General features: G+C 45.5%; 1 protein-coding gene across 1 annotated transcript in view; it reads left to right on the top strand.

The window, feature by feature from the left end:
• The window catches only part of LOC134087328 (putative helicase mov-10-B.1), a 24396-nt gene that overhangs the window by 1493 nt on the left and 403 nt on the right, over positions 1–22500 (top strand). The window contains exons 3-22 of the mRNA XM_062540764.1: positions 1128–1291; positions 2302–2540; positions 4311–4560; positions 6826–6954; positions 9027–9189; positions 9888–10042; positions 10484–10657; positions 11186–11333; positions 12496–12657; positions 13052–13152; positions 15754–15851; positions 16404–16502; positions 16745–16850; positions 16966–17083; positions 17842–18036; positions 18780–18854; positions 19031–19156; positions 20155–20243; positions 20576–20694; positions 20920–22500. The exon at positions 20920–22500 is cut by the window's right edge and continues 403 nt beyond it. Coding sequence (XP_062396748.1) covers positions 1128–1291; positions 2302–2540; positions 4311–4560; positions 6826–6954; positions 9027–9189; positions 9888–10042; positions 10484–10657; positions 11186–11333; positions 12496–12657; positions 13052–13152; positions 15754–15851; positions 16404–16502; positions 16745–16850; positions 16966–17083; positions 17842–18036; positions 18780–18854; positions 19031–19156; positions 20155–20243; positions 20576–20694; positions 20920–20981 — 2772 coding nt within the window. The 3' untranslated portion in view covers positions 20982–22500. The remainder of the gene's footprint in view (positions 1–1127; positions 1292–2301; positions 2541–4310; positions 4561–6825; positions 6955–9026; positions 9190–9887; positions 10043–10483; positions 10658–11185; positions 11334–12495; positions 12658–13051; positions 13153–15753; positions 15852–16403; positions 16503–16744; positions 16851–16965; positions 17084–17841; positions 18037–18779; positions 18855–19030; positions 19157–20154; positions 20244–20575; positions 20695–20919) is intronic.

A 22500-nucleotide genomic window follows, 5' to 3' on the forward strand; every position in this document is an offset into this window, starting at 1 on the left:
ATGAGGTCTCTGTTCTAGACCAGTGGTGATGTTCTAAGTATGAGTTGAGTGGTCTGTGGCATGAGGTCTCTGTTCTAGACCAGTGGTGATGTTCTAAGTATGAATTGAGTGTTCTGTGGCATGAGGACTGTGTTCTAGACCAGCGGCGATGTTGTAAGTATGAGCTGAGTGGTCTGTGGCATGAGGTCTCTGTTCTAGAGCAGCGGTGATGTTCTAAGTATGAGCTGAGTGTTCTGGGGCATGAGGACTGGGTTCTAGACCAGCATGGCGATGTTCTAAGTATGAGCTGAGTGTTCTGGGGCATGAGGACTGGGTTCTAGACCAGCGGTGATGTTCTAAGTATGAGCTGAGTGATCTGTGGCATGAGGTCTGGGTTCTAGACCAGCATGGCGATGGCGAGGCTCATCTGCGCTGTCCTTGGTCATGTGGTTGATGACTCATGTCCCTGTGACTCACGATCATGTGACTCAGAGCAACAATACGCTAAACACTCGGCTGGGGTTCAGCAAATGAACAGAACGGGAACCACAGGGTGCAGACGTGCCCATCCCAACAACACGCCCACTTGATACACAGGGCTGAAAACGGCCCAGCAGTCAGGATATCAGAGGAGGAGGCTATAGTGGGGGGAGGGGGGGGGGGGTCTATGCACAGCAGTCAGGAGGAGGAGGCTATAGTGGGGGGAGGGGGGGGTCTATGCACAGCAGTCAGGATATCAGAGGAGGAGGCTATAGTGGGGGGAGGGGGGGGGGGGGGGGTCTATGCACAGCAGTCAGGATATCAGGAGGAGGAGGCTATAGTGGGGGGGGGGTCTATGCACAGCAGTCAGGATATCAGAGGAGGAGGCTATAGTGGGGGGGGGGGGCAGTGAGGAGAGGATAGCTAGGGGCTAGAGTTTGGGGGGGTTCTCGTGTGGACAAACATGCAAGCAACAGGTGGTCTGGACTTGAGGCAAATGCTGTGAGTGCTGCAGTCAGTGATAGGAGTGTGTGTGTGTGTGTGTGTGTGTTTGTGTGTGTGTGTGTGTGTGTGTGTGTGTGTGTATGCACTGTGGTCAGTCACAGTGGGTCTCACTGACACAGTCACCCTTTTCATGGTTATACAAAACTGAAACTAAACTGTTCCAGGTGAGACTGCTGGACCAGTGGAGACAGCCCCGAAATCCTCCCGCCCCCCCGCCACCATCGACCAATGGCACGCCAACGCCAGGGGCCGCCTCTGAGCCAGAGTCTCCCGTCAAGGCCCGGAGACAACTGGCCGCAAGTATCCTCTCCAAGATCAGCAGGGATAGGTACACCTGAGCTTACATACACACCTGAGTTAGCAGGGACAGATACACCTGAACATACAGTACATACCTGAGTGAGTCAGTGGAGACGGGTACACCTGAGCATCCACACCTGAGTTAGCAGGGACAGGTACACCTGAGCATCCACACCTGAGTCAGAGACAGATGCGCGTCAACACACACACCTGAGTGAGTACAGTAATTTCCCGCATATCCACGATATTCCGCAGCCAACAATGGGGGTCGCCATGACACCGAGACGGTTTTCTATTTCCGGCGAAGCTGCATTGTATCTGTTTTAACGTGACGGTTTACGGTGCTTAACATATCATAACGCATATAAAAGTCAACTTTTCTATTTTATATCGGTTATATGTGATGCAGTATATACATGCTGAGGGCAGAATTGTCAACATTTCGAACGAAATCTAAGTTGAGGCATAACCTAGTTTGCTATGGAGAACGCACATGTTAACAGAATGAACGGAAGTTGAAAACAGTATCGTAACCATCGCAACGATACATATTTCCGGGTTAAGGAAAGAGGTGGATAAGCCGCATTGTGTATAAGCCGCAGGACAGTGTTATGCAAGTTAAAAGAAACAAAACCATATTAACACCATATTAATTGCCCCCCTGTGTTAACCTCATAGCGGAAGAAATTTTGCAAAATCAATATATAAGCCGCGGCTTATAGTCAGGAAATTACGGGTAGGGACAGGTTATGGGGATATGGTTATGGTTAGGCTGTATGATTTAGCAGACACGCTTGTCCAAAGCACCTAATAGATAAAATAAATATAATACAATTTTCACAAATTGAATAGTGAACAGTTTTAAAAAGTCCAACAACTAGCATAATATACACACAATAACTCCTAAGACGCACTCGACCACAATTACACCTCAACATGCACACCTGAGTAAGTAGGTACAGTACACCTGAACATACACACCTGAGACAGGTACACATGCGACGTGCCTCACGGATGCGTGTGGTGTGTGTGGCGCAGGTCAGAGTTCACGGCTGAGCGTGGTGGCGTGCGGATCTCCTCGGCGCATCAGCAGGGTGAGGGGCGTGTGTGTGTGAGTGTGGCGGGCGCGGAGGAGAGCGAGGTCCAGCTGTGCGTGGAGAACACGGGCGACGCGGCGGTCATCTTCTGCTACTACTCCCTGCTGCACTGGGTGGCCTGCTTCAGCCTGGAGGACCAGCACAGGGTCACCCGCGCCCAGCCACTACACCTGCCGCCAGGTAAGGGGGGCAAGGCCCAGAGCACAGGGGCAAACAGAGGGGCAAACATGGGGGCAAGTTCTAGAGCACGGGGGCAAGTAGAGGGGCAAGTTTTAGAGCACGGGGGCAAACACAGGGGCAAGTTCTAGAGCACGGGGGCACACACAGGGGTAAGTTCTAGAGCACGGGGGCAAGTAGAGGGGCAAGTTCTAGAGCACAGGGGCAAGTTCTAGAGCACGGGGGCAAACACAGGGGTAAGTTCTAGAGCACGGGGGCAGACACAGGGGTAAGTTCTAGAGCACGGGGGCAAACACAGGGGTAAGTTCTAGAGCACGGGGGCAGACACGGGGCAAGTTCTAGACCACAGGGGCAAACACGGGGGCAAGTTCTAGAGCACGGGGGCAAGTAGCGGGGCAGCTGTGACCAGGGAGGGAGGGAGGGTCACTGGGGTCCAGTCTAGAGGGGTGACGGGGACGTAGAGACCTGCGGGGGGCGCTGTGCTTCAGCTTAGAGGACCAGCACAGTCACCCAACCACACTAGCGTACTTAGTGTGTAGTGTAGTGTAGTGTACTTAGTGTGTAGTGTAGTGTAGTGTACTTAGTGTGTAGTGTAGTGTAGTGTAGTGTAGTGTAGTGTAGTGTACTTAGTGTGTAGTGTAGTGTAGTGTAGTGTAGTGTACTTAGTGTGTAGTGTAGTGTAGTGTACTTAGTGTGTAGTGTAGTCTTGTAGTAGTGTAGTGTACTTAGTGTGTAGTGTAGTGTACTTAGTGTGTAGTGTAGTGTAATTAGCTGTCCCTGTGTCCTCTGTACAGTAGGTGTTGTCCAGGCTGTGCCCAGTGTTTGTCCAGGCTGTGCCCAGTGTTAGTTCAGGGTTGCCAGATCAGGTGTTTGTCCAGGCTGTACCCAGTGTTGTCCAGGCTGTGCCCAGTGTTTGTGTTTGTCCAGGGTTGCTAGATCAGGTGCTACTTTATGGTTCCTGCTCTTTATTGCTGTGCTCTTTGCCCTCATTTGTGCTGAATGTCAAACACATTGCCAGTGATGGCACCAACAACTGTCTACAGTAGTAGGATTAGAAATAAATAACTAATACAAGTTTTACAGAACTGTTACCGTAGATGGTTTAAATATACATGTGACTATTAGAAAGTGTTTTGGTGGTAAATCATACCTGGTGTTTTTAAGAAGCCACAGCCAAAGCCATCGATATCTCAAAGTTGCGACACTACCATTGACTCCCGTGTACAAACAATGGCGGCACATCCGGGAACTATTCCATTGAGAATGAATGGTGTTATAATAAGACTTTTCTACATGACTTATAGTCGTGTGCATAATAATGCATTTTCATTGAGTAATATATGTATGTGGAAATGCAGTTTATAGTCATTTTCATCGAGTATTTACCGTAAATATTAATGCGATCGCTGCTGTCAATCCCATAGTAAACCAGGGACCGAGGGAACTACTGAGTCTACCCACTAACCACGTGACCGCTCTAATCTGGCTTTAACATGGAAGTCAACGGCTGTCGCAACTTTGAGATATCGATGGCTTTGGCCACAGCTACTGACATCACATCACATTATTAGGAAGGAATGCCAAAGCTGGGCTGGTCATACAGTAGTTCATCATTAGCAACCGTTGTGTATTCAGGGGAATTGACTGCTTTAAGCCCTTAACAGAAATGATAGCCAGTGCGATGACGAAAAGGGGAATCTATCCACCTTCCCCCTGCTGCACTGCAAGTCTGTAGAGAACAGTTGGCAGAACCTGTAATGTTCCGTTCCTCAGGAGAGCAGTATGGCGTGACCCTGCGGTTCCGCTCGAGGCACGTCGGGTTCTACCAGGCCACACTGGTGTTTGAGTTCCGGTCGGCGGCGCCGGAGAACAGCGCGCCCTTCCACATCCTGCGCTTCATCGAGGGGGCGCACACCTCCGCGCTGACCGAGGCCCTGGCGCCCACCGCCCCCTACACGCCACGCAGGATCCACGCCAGCCAGCACCCCAACGCCAGCGTGGTGGACGGACTGCGCCCAGACAGGTGTGTAGTCAGTACAGGTGTGTAGTTAGCAGACAGGTGTGTAGTCAGCAGACAGGTGTGTAGGCAGTAGGCAGGTGTGTAGTCAGTACAGGTGTGTGGTCAGTACAGGTGTGTAGTCAGTAAGTACACAGGTGTGTAGTCAGTTAAGTGTGTAGGCAGTAGGCAGGTGTGTAGTCATTAGACAGGTGTGTGGTAACTAGGCAGGTGTGTAGTCAGCAGGCAGGTGTGTAGTCAGCAGACAGGTGTGTAGTCAGTAGACAGGTGTGTGTGGTCAGTAGACAGGTGTGTAGTCATTAGACAGGTGTGTGGTAACTAGGCAGGTGTGTAGTCAGTAAGTACACAGGTGTGTAGTCAGTAGACAGGTGTGTAGTCAGTACAGGTGTGTGGTAACTATAGGCAGGTGTGTAGTCAGTAAGTACACAGATGTGTTGTCAGTAAGTACACAGGTGTGTAGTCAGTACAGGTGTGTGGTAACTAGGCAGGTGTGTAGTCAGCAGGCAGGTGTGTAGTCAGCAGACAGGTATGTAGTCAGTAGACAAGTATGTGTGGTCAGTAGACAGGTGTGTAGTTATTAGACAGGAGTGTGTGTAGTCAGTGGTCCCTCCATCGCACATCTGCATGGGCTCCCCACAGCTTATCTACACATACTGTAGATCTCAGCAGTGTTTGCAGTGGAGTTTAACGAGTAGGAAGTTATGGGTTTAACTTGGCTGGGTATTGATATGCATTCTACCGTACTGAAAATATTCCATTTCAGGTGTCACAGTCCTAAAACTGCATATGATAACATTAGCATTAGTTTGCAGGTACACTGTTAGGATTCAGGTGTAGGAAAGGCTGTTTAGGATTTGAGAAGAACTCAGTTCAGTTCAGTTTCAGTTTACTTTATTAGTACCCAAAGGTAGATTTGTTGTGCAGTAACAGGAGAGGGCGTCACACAAAAACATAGATGACAGGACAAACAAGAGACAGGTTAACACACAGCATGAAACAGACATGGGTACCTACAATGCTCACTGAGCAGGATCAAAAGCAGATAAGACACTAAATAGGTTAAAAAAACATTTTCAATAACTATAAATAAATAGATAAATAACAACAGGTCACAGGATAGACCTCAAAGTGCACTAGGACTTGTTTAAGAGGGAAACAGCAGCAGGGATAAAGCTGTTCCTAAAACGATTGGTTCTAGACCTTGGGACTATAAATCTCCGTCCAGATGGCAGGAGCTGGAACTCACTCGCAAGAGGGTGGGAGATGTCATTGGAGATGGCACTGGCTAGTCGCTGTAACTGTTTGGTGTACAGTGACTCCAGGCTCAGCTGTGTCTCTCCAATCAGCCTGCCAGACCATTTGATGATCTGGTTGAGTGAGTTCCTTTTTTTAAGGGCAGGTTTCCAAACCATGACACAAGTGAAAAAGCTAACACAGATTCAATAAAAGCATGATAAAAGAGTGTCATCATGGTCCTATCAATATGGAAACGGGACAATTTCCTCAGACAAAACAGTCTCTGGTGTCCCTTCCTGCTCACAGCTTTGCAATTCTCTTTAAAATGTAAGGTGGAGTCAATGATTGTCCCAAGATATTTATAAGATTGCACTTGCTCGGTGGCTTGTCCCTTGATCATTACAGGCTCAGGTGTTTTAACATTCTTCCTAAAATCAATAGCCATGTCTTTGGTCTTTGCTATATTGAGGTGTAGGTGAGAGTCTTCACACCACTTTACAAAGTAGTCAACAACTGGGCCGTGGTCGTGTTCACTTCCCTGAAGCAAGCTAACAATCACAGAGTCATCTGCATATTTTAAAATGAGGCGATTTTTAAAAATACTCTGACACATATTTGTGTATAAAATGAATAACAGGGGTGAGAGCACACACCCTTGTGGTGAGCCAGAACTCATTACAGATAGATACAGTATATAATGTATATACTGTATGATGTAATATGTAGTACTGATAACTTTAGGCACACACACATCCTTTGCTTTAATCCCTGTCACTGACAGACTCATCAGACCAAACCAGGGCTGTCTCTAAGGGAGCTCTGATTGGGTTCCTGTGTTCCTTGTCTCTTAGTTCTAGAGTCAGCTCTGATTGGGGTTCTGTGTTCCCTGTCTCTTAGTTCTAGAGTCAGCTCTGATTGGGGTCCTGTGTTCCTTGTCTCTTAGTTCTAGAGTCAGCTCTGATTGGGGTCCTGTGTTCCTTGTCTCTTAGTTCTAGAGTCAGCTCTGATTGGGGTTCTATGCTCTTTGTCTCTTAGCTTCGTGGTCCAGAACCTGAAACTAGAGCTGGTTTTGAAGAGCTATGAGATTCCCCCCTACATCAATGACCTGATCGCCTACATGAGTCGCAGCGGATCTGCCTCCATGGACAAGGTCTACACCCTGAAGTAAGTCATTAGGATCCGCCATTACAAGGTCTACACCCTGAAGTAAGTCATTAGGATCCGCCATTACAAGGTCTACACCCTGAAGTAAGTCATTAGGATCCGCCATCACAAGGTCTACACCCTGAAGTAAGTCATTAGGATCCGCCATTACAAGGTCTACACCCTGAAGTAAGTCATTAGGATCCGCCATTACAAGGTCTACACCCTGAAGTAAGGCAGTAGGATCCGCCATTACAAGGTCTACACCCTGAAGTAAGGCAGTAGGATCCGCCATTACAAGGTCTACACCCTGAAGTAAGTCATTAGGATCCGCCATTACAAGGTCTACACCCTGAAGTAAGTCATTAGGATCCATCATTACAAGGTCTACACCCTGAAGTAAGTCATTAGGATCCGCCATTACAAGGTCTACACCCTGAAGTAAGTCATTAGGATCCACCATTACATGGTCAACATCCTGAAGTAAGTCATTAGGATCCATCATTACAAGGTCTACACCCTGAAGTAAGTCATTAGGATCCGCCATTACAAGGTCTACACCCTGAAGTAAGTCATTAGGATCCACCATTACATGGTCAACATCCTGAAGTAGGATAAGATAAGATGAACTTTATTGTCCCAGAAGGGAAATTTGTCTTCCCCCAATCCATTGACCGCAGTGGACTAGACATCAGGTACACATAATGAACCATGAGAGTATGGTGCCTTTGTTTTTGTTTGTTTGTTTTTGTTCTTTTTTTATGAATTAATTTAATAGTTTTATTGAGGTTGGGATAAAAGAGAGCTTGTAGTGGTTGCTTTTAAATTCACTGACTCTGAAACGTCTCCCGACATTAGGATCCACCATCACATATCTCCTTACAAGGTCAACACCCTGAAGTAAAGTGCCATTCACACCAAAAACTATAACGATAATAACTATAAACAAATATGGTTATTGTTAGTATGAATGATGACGTTCACACATAAACTGTAACGATAACGACATGAAAAACGATAGTTGGGAATCACTTTCAGAGCGATTTTGAGAATGATTAAAAGCTAACTGCCAATCAGAACCCATCACATTTTAGCCATCACATTCATGAACACCAGGAGAGACTTTTGTATCGTTGGCCAGTGTGAATGCTTTTATCGTATGGTTATAGTTATGGTTATAGTTATGGTTCTTGGTGTGAACGGCCCTAAAAGGAACACTTCACCTTTTTTTCATATTAAACTACGTATTCCCCTAATTAAGATGAGTTATAATACATAGGCCTACCTCTCACGTTTCAATGCGTGCACTCACTGGCTCTGGCGCGTGGCGCAACTTTGATAGCACTTAGCTAACCCAATGCATTCATTAGGATCCAAACAGAGATGAAGTTAGAAGCGACCAAACACCTCCATGTTTTCCCTAATGAAATACAGTTACACGAGTAGTCACATGACCAAGTATGTTGTGAATGCTTTTATCGTTATGGTTACAGTTATGATTATAGTTATGGCTCTTGGTGTGAATGGCCCTTAAGTCATTAGGATCATCACATCTCCTCACATTCCTGCTGTATGATGCAATGCATGGACATGCAGGCGGCTATTACACATGTATGAACAACATGTAGAGTACTGGTCACGTTATTATTTTCATGTCAGAAGCCCTGACATCATGTGTGAGATCATGCATGTACTGGGCTCAAACCAAATGCCTCGCTGTTGGGGAAAGTGCTGTTTATTTCCATTAAAGGCAGGTTGCGTTGCATGCACTTACCAAACGTTGAATTCAACTTAGCAAACCTTAGATTAGCTTGCATTATGTGTAAGCTGTAATGCCACATTTACTATACATTAATTAGCTCCGTCAAGGAGGTTATGTTTTCAGCAGGCTTTGTTTTTTGATTGTTTGTTGGCAAGATAAATCAAAAAGTTATGGTTGGATTACGATGAAAGGTCTGAAATGACCCAAGGAAAAAAACGATGACATTTTGGGAATGATCCGGATACAGGAGGCGCTTGGCGGAGGTCTGCGCTCTCGGAGTGCTTTTCTAGTTGAATTATAAACTGTTGTTGTTATTGTTGTTGTTTGTCAGAGCATTGCTGGAGTCTCCGTTGACCTTTGAGAACTACACAGAGCGTTTCCAGGTGCTTCTGCAGCTCGAGGAGGCTCAGATGCAGCTGGACATCCGGCATTACGACATGGAGGACGCTAAGATGGTCAAAGACCCCAGCAACAAGAGACTGCTGGTGCTCAAGGTACTGGATGATGCTCACACAGATGGGCCAATACCATACTTTACTGCATTAAAGTAGTCTGGCTATCACCATACTAAGCTCAATCTTTTAAGATTGAACATTAGTTTGGGGAGTCTGCACTTTATTTACTGCACAAAAAGCATGTTCTGTCGAACTCTGTACACTCTGTGCACGGAGGACGAAAAGTCCCAGAATGCCATTCAAACAAAGATATTACCTCGTTTCTGGTGAACGTGTATTTTTGTTTAGTACGGTGCGATGTGTGATATTATGCATAGGTATCACCGTATAGTGTAGTTACAGTAGTTTACTATCCAAAGGAAGCCAAAGTAATACAGTTCTCCATGTTCCTCGCCGTTTCAGGGATCATTTCATAGTTAGCTTGTGCTGTTAGCATCATTACATTTGATTACCAATGTGAAAGCTAACAACTGGAAAGAAGGTCATATCATAGTTGAACGGCATTCTGGGACTTTTCGTCCTCCGTGCACAGAGCGAATTGGCATTGTGTCCGTAAGCTTGGATAATCCTTCAACCAATCAAACCAACAATCCGGTGCATTTTTTGGATAAGCTAGTTCTGGTAGGGAACAGAGGAGATAGATGTGCAGGTTTCCAGCCTGACCTGCATTTCATATACTAAGAGTTCTGCAAGTACAGGTCATTTAGGTGGTGTAAGACAGTGTTGTCTCTCCACAGGTGCCTGGTGTTGCAGAGAACCGACCCTCTGTTCTCAGGGGCGACCACCTCCTGGTCATCAAGTCCAGAGAGCGCGACCAAGAGAACGTGAGCAAGTACAAGGGCTATGTGCACCGTGTGGAGTGGGATCAGGTCAAGCTGGGATTCGGATCAAAGTAAGAAGGACAATGCTTCATAATCTTGCCTTGCCTAGTCTGTCCTCGTGTTCTAGTCTGTTATAGTTGAGCAAGAAGCCCTGAGAGGCAGAAACGGAGTCTAATTTACATAAATGTGTAGACGACATGGCCGTGTCTTGCCTTGCAGAGTCTGTCCGGTTGTTAAAGTCTGTTATAGCTTGTGTTACTACTAACTATTACAACTAACTTTTATTTTATTTTTTCTGGTCCTAATTAATGTATAGTTGTAATCTGTGTGCTATTAATGTCACCTGCCTAGGGACAGCGGATGGGAATTAGCAGTCATGCTAACTCCGGCGTTTTTTACATTTGTATCTATACTAATGTCCATGAAAAATGCATTGTCCCTATCAAATAAATTGAATAAATTAGCTGCTGCTGCTGCTATTGCTCCTTGACTCCTTGCCTCCCTCATTCCAGACTGCTGAATGCCTTCCTGGACAACATGGACTTTGATGTGGAGTTCACGGTGAACCGGCTGCCCGTCAGGCTCACGCACAGAGCTGTGGAGTTGGCCAAGGAACACGACCTACGTGACCTGCTCTTCCCCACGGGGGCAAAGGTCACGACCCCTGCAGAGCTGCCCAAGCTCAGGTCAGTGAAGCACAGCCCGCACTGGGTTAATAATGATTAGTATGGACTTGATACTGTATCACTGACGAGGACAGCTCAGGTCTGTGAAGGACACCCCACTGGGTTAATAATGATTAGTAAGGACTTGATAATGTATCACTGACGTGGACAGCTGAAGTGAATTACTCTCTCAGCCAACAGCTTGTCCCTTCATTGGTCTCGATGAGCATTTACTAAAGCATGTTAATGCAGCAGACATAAATCATATGTACAGTACTCAGGAGATTTTATGCAACATATTTTGACAGTAGAGGTCTAATGGATTGGGATATCTCCAGGAAGTGTGTCTGTGTGTTTGTGTATTACTGTAAGTGTGTTGTGTGCGTGTGTGTTGGTGTACTAAGTGTGTGGTGTGTGTGTGTGTGTCCACACACACACACCGTAAGCTGGAGGACAACAGTGAGCAGTACAGTGTTGGCGTGTACTGTTAAGGTTCTAAGTGTGTGTGTGTGTGTGTGTGTGTGTGTGTGTGTGTGTGTGTGTGTCCAGGCTGTATGACCGTAAGCTGGAGGGCAACAGTGAGCAGTACAGTGCTGTCCAGAGCATAGTGGCCGGAGTGTCCAGACCAGCTCCTTACCTGCTGTTTGGACCACCTGGGACCGGCAAGACCGTCACCGTCGTGGAGGCCATCAAACAGGTGTGTGTGTGTGTGTGTGTGTGTGTGTGTGATGCTGAAACAGACAGTGATGTGAACATACGAGTGATGTGAAGTCACAAAGAGCTAATTTGGATCAGTGTTGTTTTTTTTTAGCTATGGCTAGGTTTGCTTGTTATGTGAACTAAAGGCATTATTTGATTTGGTTACCTGTTTGCCCAGGCGAGCCTGACGCAGGTGAGAGCTTGCCATGCAGGTAGTGGGTGACACACCTGTGTGGTAATGATAATGATGTGGTGTAGGGAGTGCACCTGGTTGGACTGGTCACAGTGCTGGGAATGTGAGTTGAGGTTATTTGAGATCAACATGGTTAGTGGAGCCACAAGATGAAGAGCTTGGGAACACAGCAATGCCATTTGATTTACTCTGTCCTTTTCATTGGACAGTATTTTACTGAGATACGTTCAGTGGGTTAACTCTCTGGAGTTAAAGCACCACTAAAGCACTTTTCTTCTGTCACACACACGCTATTGGTTTATCCAGCAAGTAACGATGTCCACAGACAAGGTAGAGTATGTTGCATGATTTGATGAAAATATGATGTATTCCGACATCGAAGCAAGTCAGATTGTCTCATTCCATTGAACTACATATCCGCTACCCGATCTGGTAAACGTACATATTGCGGTTACTGTATAGCCGATAGAAGGCCACGAACCGAATGCAGAAGTGCCGTTCACCCTGTTACGAGTTGATGAACCACTGAAATGATTTTGGAATTTTTTTTTTTTTTTAAGGTACAAAAAAATTGTTAGTGTTGCTTTAAGTATCTCAGATTTGTGTCAGATCTTAACACTCTTTTTTAACTAAAAGGCCATGAGCCAATATATTCCAGATCCCAGAGTTGTGTTCAACCTTGCGGACTTTTAAGATTACAGTACGCGGTGGGACCTTGAGACAGGAGTTTCTCCTAAATTCGCCAGTTAGGAGCTACTTTGAGCCTCAAAATCCTTTGTGAATACGGGCCCTGATTTGCATCATTTGAAGGACCTGGTAAAGACTAAGTGAAAGGTCCTGATCCGTTAACCATAGAACTGAAACAGTGTACTTTCTGTTTCACAACGTGTGTGTGTGTGTGTGTGTGTGTGTGTGTGTGTGTGTGTGTGTGTGTGTGTGTGTGTGTGTGTGTGTGTGTGCTCTACAGCTGTATGATTCTCCCTCCTGCACCCACATACTGGCGTGCGCTCCCTCTAACAGTGCTGCTGACCTGCTGTGTGAGAAGGTTCTGGACCACGCCGACACACACCAAGTCTACCGCCTCTACGCCAGCAGCAGAGACCCTCGCTTCATACCTGAGGCCGTCCTGGTCAGTGTGTGTGTGTGCGTGTGTGTGTGTGTGTGTGTGTGTGTGTGTGTGTGTGAAAGTGATGCATGTCATCTCTTCTAGTGGTATGTACAGTATGTGTCCTATATCACTACAACTATTTACTATGGTTATGATAGTTATACTAATATACTAATAGTAACAGTTGTAATACGTGTGTGTGTGTGTGTGTGTGTGTGTGTGTGTGTGTGTGTGTGTGTGAGAGAGATCTGAAGGACATGAGCATTTCCATCTGGTGCACTTCTGACATGCAAAGACCAGATTGTGCCCGTTTCTCACGTGTGTGTGTGTGTGTGTGTGTGTGTGTGTGTGTGTGTGTGTGTGTGTGTGTGTGTGTGTGTGTGTGTGTGTGTGTGTGTGTGTGTGTTGACCACAGGAATGCTGTAACTTTGATGGTGAGGATGTGTTTGTGTTTCCCACCAAAGAGGAGTTAATGGAGTTCAAGATCGTGGTGACCACTGTGGTGACGGCTGGACGGTGAGGAAACATGGCCGTCGCCAGGATCTCTGCTCAGAACAGAGGCTGTATGTTAGGGCATCTGTAGAGTAGAGTATCTCTGCTCAGAACAGAGGCTGTATGTTAGGGCATCTGTAGAGTAGAGTATCTCTGCTCAGAACAGAGGCTGTACGTTAGGGCATCTGTAGAGTAGAGTATCTCTGCTCAGAACAGAGACTGTATCTTAGGGCATCTGTAGAGTAGAGTATCTCTGCTCAGGACAGAGGCTGTATGTTAGGGCATCTGTATAGAGTATCTCTGCTCAGGACAGAGGCTGTATGTTAGGGCATCTGTAGAGTAGAGTATCTCTGCTCAGAACAGAGGCTGTATGTTAGGGTATCTGTAGAGTAGAGTATCTCTGCTCAGAACAGAGGCTGTATGTTAGGGCATCTGTAGAGTAGAGTATCTCTGCTCAGAGCAGAGGCTGTATGTAAGGGGATCTGTCTCGTAGAGTATCTCTGCTCAGAACAGAGGCTGTATGTTAGGGCATCTGTCTCGTAGAGTATCTCTGCTCAGAACAGAGGCTGTATGTTAGGGCATCTGTAGAGTAGAGTATCTCTGCTCAGGACAGAGGCTGTATGTTAGGGCATCTGTAGAGTAGAGTATCTCTGCTCAGAACAGAGGCTGTATGTTAGGGCATCTGTAGAGTAGAGTATCTCTGCTCAGAACAGAGGCTGTATGTTAGGGCATCTGTAGAGTAGAGTATCTCTGCTCAGAACAGAGGCTGTATGTTAGGGCATCTGTAGAGTAGAGTATCTCTGCTCAGAACAGAGGGGGCATCTGTAGAGTGTTGCTGTGTTCCATTTGTTCGCCCAAGTCGTTTTACGCGATTAACTAGAAATTGCAAATGGAACGCCCCCTGAAGTATCCTACTATGACTTGTCCACTCTCTCAAGAATTTCCAAAATGGCTACAGCCATTACAGTAAATGAGAGCCATATATATGCACTGTTTATTAGCCGTTATGTCCCATTTGTATCTCATTAAATCTATATGTAGGTTATGTGTGTGTGTGTGTATATATACAGTATATACTGTATATGTTTTCCTTAAAATACAGCGATCATAAGTATTGGAACGCCTATGTGAACCCTATGTGTTAAAATTCCCATAGAGGCAGGCAGATTTTTGTTTTGTTTATTTTTTAAATGCCAGTTATTTCATCGATCCAGGACACTATGCACCCTGATGGTCCCCCTTTGGAATTAAAGTAGCCCCACCCACACCAGCACATACCCTTGACCATAGCCTACAGTACCTGGAGATTGCACTGATCTATAAAGAATACCTGGATAGAGCATTTATGTCAAAATTCTGAAGCCTACATGGCGGCGGCCATTATGGGACCACTTGCCATACGTTCGACCGGACCCGCGTCACATAGAGCAGGTTGTTTGCGCTACGCCCCTTTTTGGGGGAAACAAGCCCTCAGAACAAGCCTGAAACAAGCCAAAGTGAACGGGTGTTGTTCACGGTCACTGATCTATAACGAATAACTTATTATTTATAGATCAGTGTTCTCGGTAGACAGACATGCCGATAAGTTGCTGTGTGGTTGGGTGTACCAACCACAAAGCTAAGAACCCCTAACATTAGGCTACACCAAAAATAAATCAGACCAACGAAAACGGAAATCTAGGCTAACACTTGGCTAACACTAGCAGCTAGGCTATCGGCTATGACAGAAATTATCATATGTTGAATTATCTAACGAACATACTTTACATCCAAGCCTGTCAGTCAACTACACAACATTACAATTAAAATAAGAGGCCAAAAATACAGGAAAACAATTTAGTTATTTAACTGGAGATTCAATGAGATAAGAGTATGTCTGGGTATGACACTGGCCACTGCTACTGCTAGCAGGCTACTCGGGAGACCGAAGGGACATGTTTTTACTTTGATTGAATTAAGCTTTTGAACGTATTTTTCACGGTCAACGACCGGCAAAGTGGTAATATATTGAGTGGTCCTATTGATTCGTTGTGTTTTCTGTTATCATTTACCCCTACGATTTCGGTACGAATTACGTTTATTGAGCCTAATTTGCATTGGAGTTAATGGGAGACGTAGTTTGTTTCCCCCTAAAAGGGGTTCCCGGATGTGCCGGTCTAACGTATAGGAATGCATAGACAGTAAAAGACAGTAAAAGAATGTTGCCGTTCTGCAACAATGGAATTGGAACACCACGCCGCCATTATGGGACCACTCGGGACAGTTCCATTGGCTTCATTGTTGATGGGTCAGCAACAATGAGATAGTCTATCCAGGTATTCTTTATAGTTCAGTTCATACAGTACCTAGAGATTTGCATGTTTTATTTCAGTTAGCCTATTAGCTGGGTCCGTTCTCATTGAGCTCAATGCAAATCAATACATCTGTAGGTTACTATTAATACACGTCTCCTCCTGCAATGACTTAATATGCACCTTAGTTGACTTTGGTGCACTAAAACCTTTTTTTTAAGCTACACCTTATTTTCAAATGTTTAATTTGCCTTAGGAGGTTTCTTGTGTTGACCACAAATCGTTTTACCCATCTGTGTGTGTGTGTGTGTGTGTGTGTGTGTTCCTCTTCCAGGCTTGTAAGTGGCGGTCTGCATAAGGGCCACTTTAGTCACATATTTATAGACGAGGCTGGTCATGCCACTGAGCCAGAGGTCATCATCCCTGTGGCAGGTAAGTACTAGAGAACTCTGGGTAATGTAGTCTTGAGCTCAGTTACCACCAAGTGGCCTCTGAGGGAGGCCTACGTATGTGGATGTATGTGCAGTTGCTTGTAAACTGTTGGTGTTATATAAAACATGTGTTTTCTCGTCGTCAGGGTTACTGAACCCTGAGTGTGTGTGAGGTGTGTGTGTGTGTGTGTGTGTGTGTGTGTGTGTGTGTGTGTGTGTGTGTGTGTGTGTGTGTGTGTGTGTGTGTGTGTGTGTGTGTGTGTGTGTGTGTGTGTGCATGTGTGTGTGTGTGTGTGTGTGTGTGTGTGTGTGTGTATGTCAGCTATATGAGGTGTGTGTTTTTTCATTGTCAGGGTTAGTCACTGAATCCTGAGTGTGTGTGAGGTGTGTGTATGTCAGGTATATGAGGTGTGTGTGTGTGTGTGTGTGTGTGTGTGTATGATACAGTACATGAGGTGTGTGTGTGTGTGTGTGTGTGTGTGTGTGTGTGTGTATGGCAGGTACATGAGGTGTGTGTATCAGGCATATGAGGTGTGTGTTTTCTGGTTGTCAGGGTTACTGGACCCCATGTCAGGTCAGCTGGTTCTGGCTGGAGACCCTAAGCAGCTCGGCCCCATCCTCAGATCACCCATCGCCAAGCAACACGGCCTGGGTGAGTGTGTGTGTGTGTGTGTGTGTGTGAGAGAGAGAGAGAGAGAGAGACCATCTGGGTTTATATGACAGAGAGAGAGTTCTGTTTGAGTTTGTAGAGACAGTTGTGATTGTGCATGTGTGTGTGAGAGAGAGACCATCTGGGTTTATGAGGGCGAGAGAGAGTGTGTGTGTTTGTGTTTGTAGAGACAGTTGTGTGAGTGTACAGTATGTGTGTGTGTGTGTGTGTGTGTGTGTTTGTAGAGTTGTCTCTGCTGGAGAGGTTAATGAAAAACAACCAACTGTACAAGAAGGATGAGACAGGCCACTACAACAGCCGCTATGTCACCAAACTGCTGCTCAACTACAGGTGCCCCCTCCCACCTACACACACACACACACACACACACACACTAGCCTACACTAGTCCACATGAGACCTGTCAATCAAACCCATGTGGCTGCTGTGTGTAACTCCGCCCCCAGGTCCCATAAGAGCATCCTGAAGATCCCTAATGAACTGTTCTATGATGGAGAGCTGGTGGCCAGCGCTGATGAGATGGCCACTCACATGTACTGCAGATGGGAGCACCTGCCCAAGAAGGTGGGGCTCTGACCATATACAACCTGTTGAGGCCGGGACTCACCAAGCCGATTATCCGTCGTCATCGGACAGTCGGGCGAGGTCGGGGACTCGAGCCTCTTTGGTGTGTCCCGTGCCGTCGTCGTTGCCGTTCATTTTGGCCGATTCTACATGTCGAATTGGCCAGTGGCAGTCGGCCTCAATGACCAATCTGACTGGTGGAGTGCACCCTTGACTAAAACTTTTTCTCGGATTAGTATGACCATAAGCCGTACATTCAGTGATGAAAGTTAGGAACCCATTTTGAGAAACTATCCCAACATATTTTTGTTAGAACTATATAGACTACCACAAATTCGCTGAACATATGTTATTTCAGGTTAGTTTGCAACAATATACACATTTAACCAAAGCCCTTATTTGCTACCTAGCTAGTGAACGTCACTCCCATTAACGCTCCCATTAACTAGACCCAAATAGATGATTGTTCGAAAGAGTGTTTCATTGGCATCACACAGAAGCAATGACACTAAAATAGTACATGACATTATATGTATATTTTACGAAACTAGTGCCTTTTCGATCCATTGGTGAATCCTTTCTTGATTATTCTTGGTAACTAGACAACGGTCGGCCGTCGCCTTGGTGTGTCCGGGCCTTTACACCTTCACGCTGTATGTGTCTGTCTGGCGTTCAGAGGAGTAGTCAACAATCCTTTCCTGTGTGTGTGTGTGTGTGTGTGTGTGTGTGTGTGTGTGTGTGTGTGTGTCTCCCTTCAGGATTTCCCATTGATCTTCCACGGGGTAATAGGCAAGGACGAGAGGGAGGCCACCAGCCCGTCCTTCTTCAACCGCTCCGAGATCGACGTCGTCATGGGATACCTGAGGAGGCTGCTGCTGGAAGGCCAGGGGAAGAAGGGTGTGGCCCGCATCTCCCCCAAAGACATCGGCATCATCGCCCCCTACAGGAAGCAGGTGTGCAATGCCTGAGTCTGTTTAGGCAACTCTTGCTGGTGTTCATGAAAAGGCACAATCTGGACACTTCATAACTCAAAACAAGACTAAGCTTTTGATGGTTGCCGCTTTGGGTCGAATCAGTGACACATGCACATCAGGTCAAAATCAGGCCATTTTCGTGGGTTTATCACTAGGTGGCAGTCTCGCCAGGCCAGATCACTTCTCGGGAACACTTCATATTTCATGAAAGACGCTATATCTCCATTTCTTTCTCTTTTAGCTTGTGATTTCTCAGGAACAGAGGCATGTAGAAATAAACGGTTTGTATCCACTGAGCTCTAGCTCTCTAAACGAGCCATAGTACTGTATGTGTCCATAGCTATAACACAGAATACGCTGTGCCTCTACAAAAATCTTCAATGATGATCTAGATTGCTGGCACTCTGGGCCAAAGCTTCCACAGCGCAGCGCAGCATTAAAAGTGTCAACTCCAACTGCTAAAAAATACCTCTTAAAACATTCTTTGTGTTGACTTGCTCACTGTGCATTGACTCTTTGTGTTGACCTGCTCACTGTGCATTGACTAAAGTGACTATGTGACTAATAGTAACTATGGTAATGGTAGAACTAAACAGAACACTTAGGTGAAGGAAACGTCAGTTATGTTTTTCGAACAGTGTGATTGGCTCTTTTAAAGCCCAGGGCGGGACTTCCTGTTTGAAAAGTGGCATGTTTTTTTATGACGCTGTGTGGCTCTGCAGGTGGAGAAGATGAGACAGGCCATCGAGAAGCACGACCAAGAGCTGAGGAAGATTATGGACATCAAGAACCTGAAGGTCAGTTGACCTTGAATGACCTCTGATGGACTGGTCCATGTGACCTTTTGTGACCTTGTCTAATGATCTTAAATTACTATAATTGTGTGTGTGTGTGTGTGTGTGTGTGTGTGTGTGTGTGTGTGTGTGTGTGTGTGTGTGTGTGTGTGTGTGTGTGTGTGTGTGTGTGTGTGTAGGTGGGCTCAGTAGAAGAGTTTCAGGGACAGGAGAGACGAGTGATTATTGTAACGTGTGTACGTAGCAGCGGAGAACACCTGACTTTCGACGAGAAGTTCAACATCGGCTTCCTCAAGAACGAGAAGGTGAGTGTGTGTGTGTGTGTGTGTGTGTGTGTGTGTGTGTGTGTGTGTGTGTGTGTGTGTGTGTGAGAGAGAGAGAGAGAGAGAGAGAGAGAGAGAGAGAGAGAGAGAGAGAGAGAGATATGAGGCATTATGCTGTGAGTATTCATATTTAATTCTGGGGCCAGTGTCCCCAGAGCAACTTGCTCAAAGGCACAGCAGTTGCAGGCAGGACTCACAGTGGGGAGCACACGTACTGCATTTGATACCATGCTAAAACAGGAATATAAAATCATCATTTGACAATTGATCTTAATGCCTTAATTAAAAAAATGAGTACAAATCAAACCGCCAAGGACACCAATTTTCTTTGTGATTGAAGAATGTATTGTAAATAAATGAATATTCTCCTTAAATGCTAGGGGAAGGAAGTATTTGACCCCCTATGTAACCCTATGGGAATTTAACACATAGGGTTAACATAGGGGCAGGCAGATTTTTATTTTTTAAAGGCCAACTATTTCATGGATCCAGGATATTATGCATCCTGATAAAGTTCCCTTGGCTGTTGGAATAAAAAAAGCCCCACATCATCACATACCCTTCACCATAGCTAGAGATTGGCCTGGTGCTTTTTCCAGTAGGCCTATTAGCCTAGTTTGATTTGCATTGAGCTCAATGAGCATCAAACAGGCTAATATGTCTACTGAAAAAGCCCCATGCCAATCTCTAGCTATGGTGAAGGGTATGTGATGATGTGGGGTTATTTTTACTATTTTTTTAAGACATTACGATTTATTGTCAAATGATGATTTTATATTCCTCGTTTTAAGCAACTTTAGCATGGTATCAAATACATGCTCTCCCCACTGTATGTCATATACGTACTGTATATGGATATGAAAAGGAACTTTAACATTGAGACCAAATGCGTAAATGCATCAGTGCAGGCTTGTCAGGTTGTTTAAAATCAAGCTTTATGAAATGAAACATTGATGTCTTAACTGATTATGTCACTGCAGAGGTTTAACGTGGCCATGACAAGAGCTAAAGCCCTGCTCATCGTGGTGGGAAACCCCATTATCCTCAGGACAGACCCTACCTGGGGCAGGTGAGCTCTGGGAACATGCATGCACACGCACACACACACACACACACACACACACACACAATATGGGGCAGGTGAGCTCTCGGAACACAAACACAATACATGTAAAAAATAACACACACACACAGACACATACGGGGCAAGTGAGCTCTGGGAACACACACACACACACACACACACACACACACACACACAGTACCTGGTTCAGGTGAGCCCAGAGTGCCAACACACAGTTCATCCTAAAAAATATTTGTAAGTGCCACTTAATGACCTGTGTGTGTGTGTGTGTGTGTGTGTGTGTGTGTGTGTGTGTGTGTGTGTGTGTGTGTGTGTAGGTTCCTAGAGTACTGCTTGGGTGAGTCGGGCTACACAGGATATGACTTCAGTAGCACAGAGGGAGTAGATCAGGTGGTGGCTCGTCTGACTGCTCTCAACATCGGCCAGGAGACCCCAGGTACAGTATGAGGAATGGCGCACACACACACACACACACACACACACACACACACACAGGATACAAAACATTTGCGTTGTGATGCACAAATGAAGAGACCTGAAAGAGGAACAGCATCATAGTGCACTAGTCTGAGGAGCAGAGGTTGTGATATCATGGACATAAACATGTTTGTGACTCTGTGTGTGTGTGTGTGTGTGTGTCTGTGTGTCTGTCTCCCTCTAGTGGACACAGGCGAGAGTGTCGTGCAGCAGATGTTGGACCCCGAGTGGAGAAATGAGCAGTAGCCTGATTATTGAAGCTGTACACACACACATGCACGCACGCACGCACACACACACACACACACGCCATACTTTTAAAAAACATTGCTTGCTTTCTCAGATGAGCAATAGTTTTTGAAGTGTTATTTCCAGCGTTAAGTTCAGTACTCATGAGCAAGAGTCATGAGGTTATGAGCTCTAAAAGAGATTTAACAATCTCATTTTGATATTTATTAACCATTTTCAAGTTGACGGGATTCTATTGTCCATAGTGGACATAAAGATATAAATGATTTGTTTTTTAATTCACGTGAATTATATTCTATGAATTCTCCCAAAAGTATGAAAGTTCAACAGCATAAGTCACAGCACACATCTGAACACCTGCAGGCTATCAGCCCATTTTATGGGGTGCTGGTTGTGATGTGTGTGGAGGAAGACCCTTATGTGGAGGTCGAGCACAAACGGTCACAGACTACACACACCACGCCTCATTTGGGGTTGTGTATTTACCATACATAGTCAAATAGAGTTGTCTTCCGGCACAAACACGCTGCAATCTAGTGCCAGTTCATTTAGCTCTGCAGTGGTCATATTTAGTTCCCTCAGATTTATTGTTTTAGCTCAAGTTTCACTTAAAACACACACACACACACACACACACACCAACAGTTCCAAAGTCTTACCAGACTTACCAGATATTATCGTTATCGGTTTATGAAAAATCCGTTTAACACACCTAGGCTTCTGTCAATATCCTGCTTTCTTTGAGACATGTATGGATCATTCCAGTTACCTGATCATTGCCAGTAATCTTTTTTTTTTTGTGTACATGTAAACGCGCTCAATGGGACTGGCTACACCAGACGCGTTAGCGGTGCATACATTAAAAAAGAAAAAGAAATGTATTTTTACAGTACACGACTGGAGCGTTTCAGATACACAGCCAGTGCAGCCCAGGTGTCACACTCCATATGGATCCTCCAGCGCATCCCTGGGCCCAGTGTTTCAAAAGGAATCTAGTGGGATTTCAGATAACGGAGTGGATCAAATCTTGGAAATGGGTTTTTCAAAAGCAAAAAAGACATTCCAAAATAAGATCAGATCCTGTTATCAGATCCTTATTTGATCTGGATCAAACCTGCCCTTTAAATTCTTCAAGACTTTGAACTTGATCAAAGCTCTGGTAAACGGGATTTGGTAATCCTTAAATTCCGTATTTGCCTCACAGTGATCCAATCCGATGTTCCTTTTAAAAAACTGGCATAAAAGTCAGATGGATCAGGCGATCCTGGATAGCAAGACATGGGATTTACAAACCTGATTCTGATTCAGTCATCACCACTCCACGGCCCTCATTCTTCACTTATCCCCCTGATTCAGTTCATCTCCACTGTGATTCTCTTTAGTTGATTCAGTTCATCTCCACTGTGATTCTCTTTAGCTGATTCAGTTCATCTCCACTGTGATTCTCTTTAGCTGATTCAGTTCATGTCTGCCACTGTTTAGTTGATTCAGATAGTGCTCATGGGTGCCTCTCATT

The sequence above is a fragment of the Sardina pilchardus genome, chromosome 7, assembly GCF_963854185.1.
Source record: "Sardina pilchardus chromosome 7, fSarPil1.1, whole genome shotgun sequence".
Lineage (NCBI taxonomy): Eukaryota > Metazoa > Chordata > Actinopteri > Clupeiformes > Clupeidae > Sardina > Sardina pilchardus.